Raw genomic sequence first — 15,676 nt, 5'->3', positions numbered from 1 at the left:
ATTGAAAAAAATTGCATTGTTGTCTTAATATTACGCTTCTTTCACTAAGGTGAGAGCAGCTTTAACTTAGGTGTTTATGTATGTCTATTTGTGCTAGTTTATTTGCATGTGCTGCATATACATACATATTCGATGAGATAATACTCGTACCATCAGAGCCCACTGCATTGTGGAACAGATGTGCTAAAATCGTATTTAATTAAAATTCAAACAGATTCACAAACATATGCAATAAAAAATGATTGTGCTAATTGGTGTGGCGTCCATGCCTTATCAGTTATCAGTGCCTTGGAAAACTACCCACTTTCATTCAAGACTGGATGAGTCTTCAGAAATTATTCAGACCATTTATGCTTGTTTGTTTTGAAGATATATTATATGACATGAGATGTCTTCAACTCGTTGGTGTTCGAAGATTTTTCCTTCTATGGTTCAACATTTCAACAACATTGAACAGAAAAGGCTTTATAAATTGATCACATCGTAATTGAGTAAACTCACTTATGGCGAGGTAAATTTAATAGATCCGTGAATATTTTATGTAGAATGGTGAAATTCTTGTTTCGCAAAGGGCAGCATTATAAATTAGCGTGGGCGCCGACGAATACCTTATTTGTTTCAAAAGAAAAAACTGTTTGAATATTTACTTCTCAAATTTAATCTGCATTGTTGACGACTACCGAGTCACATACAAATCTTATCACTAAAAGTTATTTTGTTTTTAATTTAAATTTTTGTTAAAAAAAACTGGCACAACATCACCTGAACTTTGCCTATGATGGACGGAAACACGTACAATACATTATATATAATTTAGTATTAAGCTAAATAACCTAGAGGTTATCGACAAATGCCGGTCTGCACAATGCAGTGTTTAGAAAATATGCACTTTTCAATTTAAAGACTTTCACTGCGTTTTCAAGCGGTAAAAAATTCACATGCTAAAAATTACAGTTACAGTTAACACTACTCAATGCAGCCGGCATTGCTTAAAATAACTTCCTTGACCGCAGAACGCGTGTATTTGGTGCAGCATAAGCTCAGTACCAAAGATAATGTTTTTCGAGGCACATGTCTGGTTTTCGAATTGGGTCAGCAAGTATGTATAATTGAATTGATACAAATTTCAATTTTGACATAAATTAAAATATGTTACTCTTTAAGCACTTGGATAAGCAGCGCAAGCTTTGTGTGACCTATAAAATGGGGGACCTTTGTGAGCAAATTTCTCGGTCTAATTTTAGTTAAAAAATATTGTTTATTGTGTAGTCTAGTAAGTATATTAACAGATTAATGCTTAATTCATAAAGTGAAGTAGTTGTATTGTCTTCTGTCTAATGCTGCCTTAGTAAGTTAACGGCTTTATAAATTTCGTTATACTATAAGTCATGATAAATTTAAAGTGAAATATGTATGTACTATGTATATATGTTAATAACCATAGATTTCTTACAAGTTATTGCTTAAAATATGTCATAGTCATTAGTGCAAATATATATATTATGTTGGGTGTTTGATGTTGTAAATATCTGCTAAATAACTTTGTAAGTAATTTTTAATGTTTTTTATAATAAAACTTAAAAAAAATGTTGCATCCTGTTACCAGATTTATCTTTCAAAAATCACATGTTTGACTTGACTGTTTTTCGCGTGTTAGTCACTTTACTTGAGTCAATTAACTAAATTTCATTATTCCTATTAATTTAGTTAATTTCCTTATTGACTCAATTAAGGCATCGTCTTAAATGTCTATTTATGTCTATGTCTTTTTTATTTTAACGAGTCTATTGTCAACAATATTAGTTAAAAATTTTATTTTATTTCCTATATCATACAATTTCATTTTTATTCTAAAACTACTAATTTAATACACTTTTTAAATAACTAATTACATATAAGTACTTTCATTATCTAAATTAAATTTGCTGCTGTTTGGGTTGTCCGACGATTTCCTATTGCCAATTTTATCCGCCTCGTGCACTGTCGTCGGTAATATTGTATTTGAGGTTTCTGGAAAGAGCAGCGCCAAACAACCACTGACCAGAGCGCAAACTGCAAATATTATGGCTGGTGCATTCTCATAATATTTAGCCTGAAAAGAGACAAGAAATGATATCTACAAAAGATTGAGCAAAATAGTTGAAGATTAAATCCTATTTGAGAAAAGTTCGCCACTTTGAACTACTTAAATAAATTAGCAAGGGCTGCCGAAGTAAAATCGGAGTATGACCGCATATATATACATATGTGTTCCATCCGTTGATCTAGCTAGATCATAAGACATAGGGCTGTTTTTTCAATATCTGATTAGCAGCCATCTGTCAGTTAAGTGCTGAATAGTTTCAAGACTTCTTCTTTTGGTAAAGAACGTTTTTTTTTAACCAGAACTGAACTGACAACTGGCTGCTAGCCAGATATTCAGAAAACGGCCCTTATTAGTTGTTTATAATTTCTCGAGAAAAGTGTTTACTATAGTTAGTCTGTGGACACATCTCTTTGTTTATAGATAAAAATAATACAAGGTGCTTTCCAAAGTAAGCAGGACTTAAAAAAAAAACAGAACAAATAGTTTTTTCGGCAAAATCAATTTATTTTATTCAAAATATTCTCCTCCTGCTTCAATACAGTTTTCTGCACGGTCCAAAAGCATGTCGAACGAGTGTTTTAGCTCGTTGGCCGATATGGCCGCCAGTATGCCGGTGCAAGCCTTTTGAATGACCTCTCCGTCTGCATAACGCTTTCCTTTCATGGCCAAATGCATTTTTCCGAAAAGGAAGAAGTCGCACGTTGCCATATCAGGTGAATACGGGGAGTGATTAATGGTTGAAATGTGATTTTTGGTCAAATAATCGTTCTTCGAATGTTGGATTTTGAGCAATTTTTGGTCGTCAGTCAATTTGTGCGGAACAAACCGTGTACACACCTTTCGTAAGCCCAAATTTTCGGTCAAAATGCGATAAATCAATGGATTTTAATTTGGAGTTGTTCAATTCCATTTCCATGAATTTCAATGATGATTTGGCTGATTTTTGATGAATTCACGCGCAGTTTCGATGGAATTTCCGGTGATCACGGATTTTGATTTTCCCACATCTTGATCGTCATTTATGTTCTCACGACCACTTTGAAAACGTTGAAACCACTTGTGCACTCTGACTTTTTGACCAAAAATCATCGCCATAAACTTGTTTCATCAATTGAAATGTTTCGGTAAAAGTTTTACCAATTTTAAAATAAAATTTAATGTTGGCTCTTTGTTCGAAGCTCATTTTCGCACCGATAGCACAAACATACTGGCACTTAAAACGCAATAACTTTGCTTCCAATCGATGTAATGTCATGTCTCATGTCTCACTGGACAATCGATAAAGATAGCAGATTCTAACGCACCAGTCGACATATGTATAAATGGCGCCACCAGGGGGCACTAGATTATAAAAGTCCTGTTTACTTTGGAACGTACCTTGTATTATAAATTTTGGTTGCACGCCGCTTCAGCCTTTAATAGTTTTCGGTGTTGGCGGAAACTCTATTTGCTTTTGCTTTCCACTTTAAAATCTTACCAACAAAGGCGTCTGTGGCGCTACCATTGAACCGAAACGGCCGACCATCGAGCAAAAAGACATCAAACTGTTGCGCAAGTTCGTTGGAAATATTTCCGAAGTGAAAAAGTATAAAACTTGGAACGCTGCGGTGATTGCAAGCTTACCCACTAGAAACAAGCTCAACTGTAGATAATATTTTTCTGAAAAAAAAGTCACTTCCAATAATAAAATACGTTTTTAACGGATTTCCTACCTGAATCCACAAACACCGTACACAGACAGCATATACCACTGAGTAACATAAAACCGCATAGCGAATATCGTCGACCATATCGATCCATCGTCAGACAGGGTATGAAAAAACCGGGAATTTCCACAAGCGCAATCAATATGAAATTGTAATATTTATTACCGCCCAATAGCACCGCGTTCAAACTGAGACCATAGTAGACCAGCACCGTCACTACCCAAGAAAGCGAACAGTTTGCAATACGAAAGAATAATTTGCCGAAAGCCTCACGCAAAGGGAAACGACCACCGCTTTGACTGTTTAGCTTCTCACGATTAGCCAAAATCAATTTCTCTAACGTTGGATCGGAAAGTCTACGTTTATTTTTTTGCGCCACACGCTTCAGTATGTCGGTAGCTTCGGTTTCACGTTCCTGACTTAACAGCCAACGCACGCTCTCCGGCAGTACCCAGTAATAGGAGATCATAGCCAATGCCGGTATGTAAAATATACGTAGCATAATACGCCAATTCGGAAAGTACATAGAGACCACGGCTAAGAGTATTTCGCCGATAGCGTAGAAGATCGTAATTACACTGCAGGCAAATACGCGCTTGCTGGGACCCACCAGCTCAATGCCAATAATAAAGCAAATGGAATAGAGTGAGCTATTGGCGACGTTGTCGAGGAACTCGAAGACCAGAAATGGCACATAGGAGGTAGTAAACGAGCGCATAATCCCAAATAAGGCGCTTAGTACGCCACCAAACGCGAGTGCATTACGACGACCGTATCTGTAAATTGTTGGGTAGAAAAGTTAATATAATAAATAACTAAAATAAATTTAAATTATTACGCACTTATCCGATATCAAACCACCTAATGGTATACCGACAAATTGTCCTACATTATTAATGGTACCGGTGAGCGTCAGCTTCCACTCATCATTACAGTAGATGCCGAACTGCAAATGTTATGCGAATATACATATTACATTAGTTTTGGTTCTAAGTTTTGTCTCTTCTTCACCGCTCTTTACTCACTTCATTCGATATGGTCACTTCTTCATCGCGAAATATGAAATTATTGTCAGGACAGTTCTGCGTCTTCTTGTCATCAAATAAATCTGCCGTACAATGTTGTTCATCTTCACTTGTAATGGTCCAGTTTGTAATTACTATGTGCGCGTATCGTTGACACTGATCTAGATCACGACCCTTTAATGGTATGGCATATTTAACCCATGGCTCATCGTAAGCACTCTGTGGTCCGTCGCATTCCGTGAGATTGCACCTAAAGTAAACTGACTTAACTTGAAAGCTAGGGTAAGGGTACGTAAAGACTTATATTCTATGTTCCGAATCTATTATGATATTATCAGGCTTGGCAATGGGAAACTGTTGCAAGAGGGGACAATAGGTTGGAAAACTGCTTTCAATCCATACTCTTAAGGTTCGCCGTAGAAGGTTTTTTTCCGTACTTCCACCAGTTTTTTCGTTGAGTTTAGTCCAAGAAATTCTCGTTCAAGGTAGGCAAGTTACTCATTCAGAGTTTGATGTTAAAACTAGTATGGGTAACCATTAAACCGACTACTCTATACAATTTTGTCTCAAATCTATTTTAATCAAGCATTGATAGGTAACCCACTAGCAAATTAAGGCTTCATTTACTAAAGGCAAACATGCTTTTATGTGATTTATGATTAATGAATCTGTGAAATTTCGCGTTTACCTGGTTTATTAACACACTTCGATTAACATATAAATTATTATATATTTTTTGCAACATTTATAATTTTTTCCCCTAGACAAATTTATTACTAATAGTAGTGGTCCAATTTACATACAGACATATATAAAAATTGAATTAGCAGTATTAATTTTTTTTGGCTAAAATTCTGATTATTTAAATTCTTGGAAAAAGGTGATAATAGTGATGATGTGCTGAGTATGAGGTGTAGCTTCGAAGAAACGAAAAGTTTGCTCACCATAATATATTTAAATGTATATATTGTAATTTGCGCACAGCTGTTGCTCTCATATTTTTATTTATTATTATTTTTTGACTTTACCATGGGACACTCACCTGTGCGCCACATTTCCAGCTGTGAAAATATATGTGACCGACGATACGGCATTAAATAGAACTGGCAGGCAAGTTAGCACAAGTATAACGATCTGAAAGCGCCCAAATTCCCCTAAACGTATGAGTATGGCATCTAAAGTAGATTCCTCCTTGCTGCTGTTGGTGGCAGGCAATGATTCAATGCTTTGTGTCACAGAACCGCTGTTGGATTGCATATTTCCAATTGAGTAGTGAAATTGAATTTGTTATTAATTCTTTACTTTCTTTTTACACTGAATAGGGTGTATTCAGTTTGGCATGAATTTTCTAACACCAAAATATTTTCAGTTCTGATCGCTATAACATATGTCTACTTTTTCTTGTTTTATCAACAATTTAGAGAAACTGAAAGATAACGAGACAGACACATGTTTGTGAACAACTAAGCAAGACTTTAAAATCACTGGTCGGACACGGTGCCTGCTTTTCTTATACAGAGCCAGCTGCCAGTCAGCATCCCGCGAAATCACCTCGCGACTGTTAAACTACATCACATGGCGGCGCGAGTGTCACCTAAGCTCTAGCCAGGCACGGTGCCTGCGTTTCTTTTATAGCGTCAGGTGGTAGGCAGCTTCCTGCGAAATCGCCTCGGGACTGTTAAACTACATTACATCGCGGCGCGAGTGTCACCTCAGCACTGTCCAGGCACGGTGCCTACGTTTCTTTTTTGGCGCCAGCTGGCAGCTAGCTTCCCGCGAAATCACTTCGCGACTGTTAAACTACATTACATCGCGGCGCGAGTGTCACCTCAGCACTGTCCAGGCACGGTGCCTACGTTTCTTTTTTGGCGCCAGCTGGCAGCTAGCTTCCCGCGAAATCACTTCGCGACTGTTAAACTACATTACATCGCGGCGCGAGTGTCACCTCAGCACTGGCCAGGCACGGTGACTACGTTTCTTTTATAGCGCCAGCTGGCAGCTAGCTTCCCGCGAAATCACTTCGCGACTGTTAAACTACATTACATCGCGGCGCGAGTGTCACCTCAGCACTGGCCAGGCACGGTGCCTGCGTTTCTTTTATAGCGTCAGCTGGTAGCCAGCTTCCTGCGAAATCGCCTCGGGACTGTTAAACTACATCACATCGCGGCGCGAGTGTCACCAAAGCATTGGCCAGGCACGGTGGCTCGTTTCTTTTATAGCGCCAGCTGTCAGCCAGTTTCCTTTCGCGACTGTTAAATTACATCACATCGCGGCGCGAGTGTCACCTAAGCACTGGCCAGGCACGGTGCCTACGTTTCTTTTATAGCGCCAGCTGGCAGCCAGCTTCCCGCGAAATCACTTCGCGACTGTTAAATTACATCACATCGCGGCGCGAGTGTCACCTCAGCACTGACCAGGCACGGTGCCTGCGTTTCTTTTATAGCGCCAGCTGGTAGCCAGCTTTCTGCGAAATCGCCTCGGGACTGTTAAACTACATCACATCGCGGCGCGAGTGTCACCTCAGCACTGGCCAGGCACGGTGCCTACGTTTCTTTTATAGCGCCAGCTGGCAGCCAGCTTCCCGCGAAATCACTTCGCGACTGTTAAATTACATCACATCGCGGCGCGAGTGTCACCTCAGCACTGACCAGGCACGGTGCCTGCGTTTCTTTTATAGCGCCAGCTGGTAGCCAGCTTTCTGCGAAATCGCCTCGGGACTGTTAAACTACATCACATCGCGGCGCGAGTGTCACCAAAGCATTGGCCAGGCACGGTGGCTCGTTTCTTTTATAGCGCCAGCTGTCAGCCAGTTTCCTTTCGCGACTGTTAAATTACATCACATCGCGGCGCGAGTGTCACCTAATCTCTGGCCAGGCACGGTGCCTACGTTTCTTTTATAGCGCCAGCTGGCAGCCAGCTTCCCGCGAATAGGATAGAGATAGAGTTCATATTATTAACGGGTGGGAATTTTTTTTGATTCTTTTGAGTGTCTTTAGTAATTATTGCGACATTTTTAAACAAAGTTTTGTTTTATTTGTGCGTTTTTGCTCTATTTTTTTTATTATTTTGTATATTTATTTAGTACCTTTCTTTATTAAATTTCAACTATTTTCACATTTTCACTCATTCCATATTTTAGAACTCGCTAAATGTGTGCATTACCTTTAATTACACTGTGGAACATTTTTGGGATTATTGTCTGGGGGGTGAGAAATTCCAAGTCAGGGTGATCGTAATAGGTCAGTATAGTAAAACCCTCAAAGGGTTTGGCGTTCGTATGTGTCAGTGTTTTTTTTTATGACCTTTTAAATTTTTTCCTTATCTTGATGTTTTTTCGCTTAGTTATAACATTTTGGCAAAACCGTAGTTTAACATAACTCGCGAACCACTATTATCTATTTTTCCAATCCATTAGACGGTTGTAGCAGCTTTTACACACTATATTTGGTACCCAATTTTCGTTCACTATAACATAAGTTTTACTACACTGACCTAGTACCATCACCCTGACTTGGAATTTCTCACCCCCCAGATTAGCTGTTGTACTGTGTTATATATCAATTACAAGCCAATTACAGTAATTCACCCGACTATCACGTGCTCTAACGCACACAAATACACAAATTTTACATTAAAATCATCCACATGTCACTTGTAGCCGATTAATAAAACTCAATCAATCGTTCACTATCACCGTTCGCGCCCGTTTGCTACTAGGAATTTGCACCTAAGTCGTTTTTAATCGCCACGCACGTTTTCATTAACGCTGCGCAAGCGTACACATTACAACATTACGGACTCTCTACATAAAATGACACATATACAAATCGTACAAGACACAAACTTTATTTAAAGAGTAAAAAAAGTATTTTGAAACGTTATGCGTACACTACGGTCTGTTCACCGGCAGGTGTAGAATGCGAATGCAAACAGAAAGCTAGCAGATTAGCGAACTGAGTGGGTTGAGTTCGAGGGAGTACGCGGTTGAAGTCGAGCTGCTACTTTAAGTATATACTTTTTTTTTGGTTGTTTGTGAGCGCTGTCATAATTTAAGTCAGCTTTCCTACATATTTTACATTAACAAATTACATACATATATCAATATATATCGTATGTAGGCCTGGAATTTCTTTGAATATCTTTCATTACTCCGGAGCCACGATAATGAACTGTTAACATATTCTATTTACATACCTTACTATTTTGCTTACCTTTACTCGCATGTCATGTGCAATGGCGGGGAAAGTGGGCACCTCAAAGAGGTTTTAACAACCAATCAAATGCATAGAGCTTCAAATATTATAGAAGCAAGAAATAAGTGGATGGGAATATCAATAAGAACCGTTAAACGCCGACTTTTTATACTGTTTAATAAAGTAAACGAGATTTGGACTGTTTCTTAAACGCGTATATGCTTTGTCATAATTTAGAGACTGTTTTGAATCGAACAAATAATTGGCATAAATTCAATGAACTAGCTTAATTAAGTTAAGATAAAAAAGAATTATTAAACCCAATTAGATAAGATGCACACAAACCATTTTGTATTGAATTCAATCAGTTCATCCTATTTTTGATTTTCAGTAAAAATTGAAAATTTAAAAATAGTAAAAATTGAAGTTTGGGCATATTGGTTAGTTCTAGACATAAAATAAAGAAGATTTTCTAAAAGTTAATCGGTTCAGTAGAACCTGAGAAATCGTGGATATCGGTTTAGAGAAAAAGCGCGTTTAAAGTTTTTCATATATCTACTATATATATTTGTATACCTAACTATATCTTCGATATAATACCTATGTATATCACCGAAAAGAATTTGAATTTTGAAAAATCCTCTTGTAAGCACATTCTTGAATAGTTAAATTTTGTAAATAAAAAAATCAATTTTTTTTATTTCTAGATTAGAATACCCTCTTAAATCAATAAAAGATCTCAATATATTTTTCTGAAAGCGTGGTATGCAGTAAATTAACAGTGATGCTTTGATGTGTGTTTAAAAAAAAAGTATTTATAATCAATGTACACAGAACTAATTGCTTTACAGACTCAATCAACCAATTTAGTTACAAAATAGTTACAGACACACGAATCGAACGCAAACCTTGACTGCTTTTAATTACCTAGAAAAAACGGGGATTTTCAATTTCCACGCAGCGCCGTGAATATAATATGATCATGTGATAAGTATCATATAATTACAATTATTGCCTGAAATATCTAGTAAAAGGTAGCGAGACATTCTGAGAAATTAAAAAAAAAAACTCTATTTAGAGAGTAAGTTAGCATGTGTGTTGTAAAAAATGTGGAGTGAATATATGTTTACGTAGTACTTACTGCGTTTAATAAACCATTATACCACTTCTTTTGAAAAATGCTAATTCAGGCATACTTATTTGTCGTTATTAAATAAAAAGCCGTTATAAAGTATGCGCACTGTGGTATAGAAGCTTGTGGCACTCGTGACAAGTATACAGTTAACATTTATTAACTGAACACGTGCGAATATATCTAGTACATATGTATGTGAACAGCTTTGAATTTCATTTACAAATTTTTAAAATTGACTTAGGTTAGGTTCAGTTTATATCACGCGGGATTGTTATTATGAATTTTGCGGTCAACAGCTTAAGTGAGGATATTCCCCTTTAATACCAGACGTTTGCTAAGTATTTTGTATGATTTTCAGTTAAATTTTATGAATTTTTATTATTCTTTTTTTATTGTTATTAAGCTCTAATTCATTATATACATTTTGAAGGATTAGAAATTGCACTTTTTTAATTAAAAATATGTGGTCAACGATTCATGAGTTCTCACTAGCATTCACTTCAGTTTTATTTTTAGAGGCCTTTGCGCCTATGATGTGTGCATCATGCACTGTTGTTGGCAATATAACATCTGTCGTTTCCGGAAAGAAAAGCGACAAAACTCCGCTTGTAATCGCACAAATCGCAAATAAAATGGCGGGAGCGCTTTCATCGTACTTCGCCTGTACAAAAAAGATATTTTATAATTAATTTTTTAATTTTTATAAAAATTTAGATTTGTCATTGCTTAAAATCAGCTATATTTAACTTAGAAATCGGTATTTTCTCGCATTCTCTTTGCTTATAGCTTCTCTTAACGCTTCCCAGTTTTCTCTTCATAAGTTTCTGTGAATATGTTAAATAGCTTAAGCCAACTTAACCTAAGGTAGACAATTTAATTTATTTTGTCAAATTGTATTCGAGGTTCGACGATATACATTTGTTTTTTAAATTATAATAGCCTAGAAACAGAAGCTTCAGGTCATGCATAATTATGTGTCGTAAGGCGATCGATTTCTCTTGCAAATTTTTATTGATTATATATAAAACTTTCATTGGGGGTGTTTTTTACTGACGGGTCTCAAACCCAGCACACAATTCTACGAGGGATGTTTCGCCTTCTCATTGTAGCTCGCCTTCAACCATATTTTTTTTGGTTACCTAGAGGATACTTGGTTTAAGACCAGCAGTCTTGAGCTGCTTAAGCCATAAGTAAAATAATCGTTTCTGGCCTGACTCCCAAGTGAATGGCGCTCAGTGAACTTTCCTCGCCTGAACTTATTATTGTATAACATTATATAAACATTATCAAAAAGTCAATCGATAATGGCTAAGCTTTTATACTCACCAACAGCGGCGTTTGTGGCGCTAACATGGAGCCCACACGACCCACCATCGAACAGAACGAAAGCAAACTATTCCGTACATTTGTCGGAAAGATTTCCGATGTGAAAAAGTACAACACTTGAAAAGCTGCCGTAATCATCAGCTTGCCAATTAGAAACAGTATTAAACGCCAAACGAACTGATCTGTGAATATCAAAAATATTAATTAGATTAATCGCAGATCTTTATCATTTGTTTGTAAAACACGTACCAGACGGTAGAAAAGTCGTTATCAAACAGCACAAGCCACTCAACAGCATTGTGCCGCACAGTGAGTACCTTCTACCAAAGCGAGGCATGATAGCCAGTGGCAGAAAAAAGCCAGGTATCTCGATAAGCGCAATAAATATGAAATTGTTGTATTTATCGCCATCCAAAAGCACCGCATTCAAACTGATGCCATAATAGACGAGCACAACGATAATCCAACAGAAGGAGCAATTTATTATGCGCCATGTTAGTTTTTTAAAAGATTCTTTAATTGGGAAACGACCACCTGTCGCCGTAGCCAATTTCACGCGATTCGCCAAAATCAATTTATCCAGCGAACCTGTGGAAAGTTTGCGTTTATTCATTCTCGCAGCACGTTGCAATATGTTCTTGGCATCCTCCTCCTTAGCCTGACTCAACAGCCAACGTATGCTCTCCGGTAGTATCCAAATATATGTGATAAATACTACGGCCGGTATGTAAACAATACGTAAAATGACACGCCAATTTTGATAATATTTTGCCACAAGTCCAAGTGCTACCTCGCCGATGGCATAGAAAATGGTAATAAGACTGCAAGCCATAACACGACGTTTCGGACCGACTAATTCAATGCCTAAAATGAAGCAAACAGAGTACATAGGACTCGACGCGATGTTATCGAGAAATTCGAAAATTAGAAACGACGCGTAGCTGGGCGCAAACGAGCGCAGTAAACCCAATAGTGCGCTAAAGAAACCACCATAAGCGAGCGCGGTGCGTCGACCATAGCTGTGAAGGCAAAGAAAAGTACTGAATTACAGCCAACTTGTTTTCAGAAAGCTATTATTCCGTACTTACCGATCGGATATAAAACCACCCAATGGTATGCCGACAAATTGTCCCACGTTGCCTATTGTGCCCACCAGCGTCAATTTCCATTCATCCTCGCAGTAAATATTGAACTACGCGAAAATAAAGCTAATTTTTTTGATTTTATATAAATTAGTTAATAATAAATATGCCACAAACCTCATTTGCTATAGTTACTTCCTTATCACGATATATGAAATTGTTGTCCGAACAGCGCTCCTTCTTGTTGCTGTCAAAATTATGCGCATAACAGAACCCGAGTGACTCATTTTGTGACACTTGATTCTGTGTATAATTACCCACAAAACGATTACATTGATCCAAACCATTATTTTTCGTGGGAATGCTAAATTGGGTCCAGTTCTCCTCGTAATTGCTTGAAGCGCTATCGCATTCAGGAATTTTACATCTACCATATGTAATAAGAAAATTTGCAATTAAAAAAGATGTTTTTAACCTTATTTAGAAATATGTAGGTATATTTTCATAATAAATCATATCTTTGAAACAAAATAAGCATTTGAGTTCCGGGTGGACTGGCTCTACTCACGGTAAACCAAATAAAAAAATACCTGAGATTTTAAAGCATACTGCAGCCCAGAAATTCAAGAGCTATATAATTACTCTGTTAACACAGTTTTTGTCAGTTCAATTCATACTACTATTATTGAAACGTTTCTTGTTAAACAGAGATGACCGATAGACTCTTCAATACTCGTCCCGACCGTCGGATCTTTAAGTTTCTCTTGACGGTTTACTTTCATTATATCGTTTTACGATGCCTTTTTAATTTTTCTACTAAGTTTTCTCCGTTTTTTTTTTTTTTTTAAATTACTGATCACATTCAAAAGTTCTGACAGTATGCAAGTAATAGTGGGATATTTAAGATAAGCTTATAGCTATTAATTTATTTTTATCGAGAAATTAAATAGTGATCATGCGCTTGCTTTGAAGTAAGATCAGTTCCGATACAAAGTCCTCGGAAGGGTATTCTATGCGCGGTTATTGTTTCAGTGATCTAATTTTATGATTTGTAAAAGTTCAGACATATTTTTTATCACCTGTCATACTGAATGTAATCTTAAAAATCGTTTATCTGTAATTAACATAAAAATTTATATTCATTATACGCCTTAAGCAAGCAGTCATAACCAGCGCTAGACAGTATTCAAGTATTTATTAAGTGGGACATAATGCAATTACCCGGCACTTTTACTAGTGTAATAAATGTAAATAAATACTAAAGAAGTGTGTTCCCAGTTATCAAAATCACGATCAAGTGTTATTAATATTAAGAAGGGATATTGAACAAGTACTTAATTATTTTTTTGATTGCTTGTGTGTTTAGGCAACAATAATTTGTATCCATATATTAAACAATAGATTATTTCACCACGACGAAGTAGGCGCGGTTTACATTTATCAAAACAAGAATATATACTCTTAGGAAGAACATATTGTCTGTCGCAGCCTGGAACTCTCTATACACACCCTTATTTTTAGCTAGTAACGAAAAACTAGTTATGAAATCACTGATCATGGTCTAGATTTAATGAATATCTTCCTCATTATTTTTTTTGGAATTCTATATTACTTTTTAATAGGGTTACCAATAATTATTTTTTCTTTTTTGAACATTTATTGAATATAAATTTGAATTATATCCACAGTAAGACTACTTATATTAAGCTTATATATACGAATGAATATGTATGTATAAGTTCATCAAAATGGGTCGTCACCTATTTTTTAATGACTAATGTAGGTACTAATTCGCATATAAGTATATAGACTGATATAAAAACGGACATGTCTAAACATGCAGAAGCAATTGACCTCCCTAATGTACTTTGAAAATTGTGATATTGCAATCCCACATTTAATTTTCGTACCTGTGCACTACACTACTCGCCGTAAATACATATGTAATCGAAAATATCGCGCTAAACAACATCGCCAAGCAAATCAATAGCAATATAATTAGTTGAAATGGACCCAATTGTCCAATGCGTATAAGTATGTCATCGAGTGTAGACTCTTCCTTTTCTTTTTCATAATCGTTGGCGAATGTAATATGCGACTCTGCATGTGGCTGGTCATGCGGCAAATCATACAGATCGCTATGCGTCGTATTGGGATCCATTTTTAAACACTTTCACTTCAACATAAAAATTGTACAGTTTTCTGAGCAAAATCCAAACCGAAACGCTTTGCTTTCGCACACACGTGTCACACTTAGTATAGACAGCTTCTTGGAATGGCTGCTTTCTCTCGACAATACGTTGCGTTCTGCTAGGCTTTGCCTTACGCGCTCAACTGCCAGTTCATTGGCTAACGTGGCTCTAAATCAGCAAATTGATAGATCGTCAGCTCGTCGCGTCGATTTGCTTATCGCAAGTGTCTCGAGCGTTCACTTCACTGCTTTTTTCTGCTTTCCTTTTTGTTTTTTGATAATTTTATCGCTGCGTCAAATCAAGCGCGCTGGTGTGTTGGGGGCAGGTGCCGCGTTTCGCATGCGAGTCCTCTTGTGAGACACTGCTTTTGTATGGAGAAAAGAAAGGGGAAGTTGCAGTAATGGTTCCTGCTTTTGAAAATTTGTACTCGTGTTTATTAAGTTTGATTAGTTTTGTTTTATTGTATTGTATTAAGTTTGATAAACGCTAGATTTGATATTTTGCTTTCAGTTTCGGCTCGATTGTTTAATCATGACTCGTTTGATGATACAATGTAGACCAAAGTACGACATTGATACTAGTTAAGCCAAATTATAATGTTTTTCTTATCACGACGACTAGTGGCGTGAGAATTGGTATATTGCGCTATTAATTCCACTGCAGGCATACATGATTACATTGTAAACAAATCTGAATACTAATAGGTATAAGTTTTATATACATATATGAGATTGCTGAATCTTGCAAAATTATTAGATTTCTGTTCACATATGACTTCGGGTCCGCTCCAGTTAAGTAGATACGGAAGTAGTTTGAGTTCGGGTCTCAAATATTTTATTCCTCTTTTCATACTTGCCTTCGATTAAAGACTAAAGCTAAAATGATTCCTCTGAAGTTGCCAAGGTCCAACATTTTCAAATTAAATATTTAC

The 15,676-nt window shown here is 36.8% G+C and overlaps 1 protein-coding gene across 1 annotated transcript; it reads right to left on the bottom strand.

Moving 5' to 3' along the window:
• Nucleotides 1-680: 680 nt before the first annotated feature.
• Nucleotides 681-15,177, bottom strand: LOC126762847 (uncharacterized). Its single transcript, XM_050479889.1, has 12 exons — nucleotides 14,464-15,177; nucleotides 12,731-12,980; nucleotides 12,560-12,663; nucleotides 11,721-12,490; nucleotides 11,472-11,653; nucleotides 10,624-10,806; nucleotides 5,860-6,101; nucleotides 4,818-5,067; nucleotides 4,635-4,738; nucleotides 3,799-4,568; nucleotides 3,564-3,745; nucleotides 681-2,116 (listed from the first exon to the last, which is right to left on the bottom strand). Exons 1-12 carry the CDS (start codon nucleotides 14,712-14,714, stop codon nucleotides 1,889-1,891), a joined length of 3,516 nt encoding a protein of 1,171 aa, XP_050335846.1. The 5' UTR covers nucleotides 14,715-15,177; the 3' UTR covers nucleotides 681-1,888.
• Between the last annotated feature and the right edge of the window lie 499 nt (nucleotides 15,178-15,676).

This window comes from Bactrocera neohumeralis, chromosome 6, assembly GCF_024586455.1.
Source record: "Bactrocera neohumeralis isolate Rockhampton chromosome 6, APGP_CSIRO_Bneo_wtdbg2-racon-allhic-juicebox.fasta_v2, whole genome shotgun sequence".
In the NCBI taxonomy this organism is placed as follows: Eukaryota; Metazoa; Arthropoda; class Insecta; order Diptera; family Tephritidae; genus Bactrocera; species Bactrocera neohumeralis.
The sequence above is the reverse complement of the archived record's forward strand: the minus strand, read 5'-3'. Positions and strand labels throughout refer to the sequence as shown.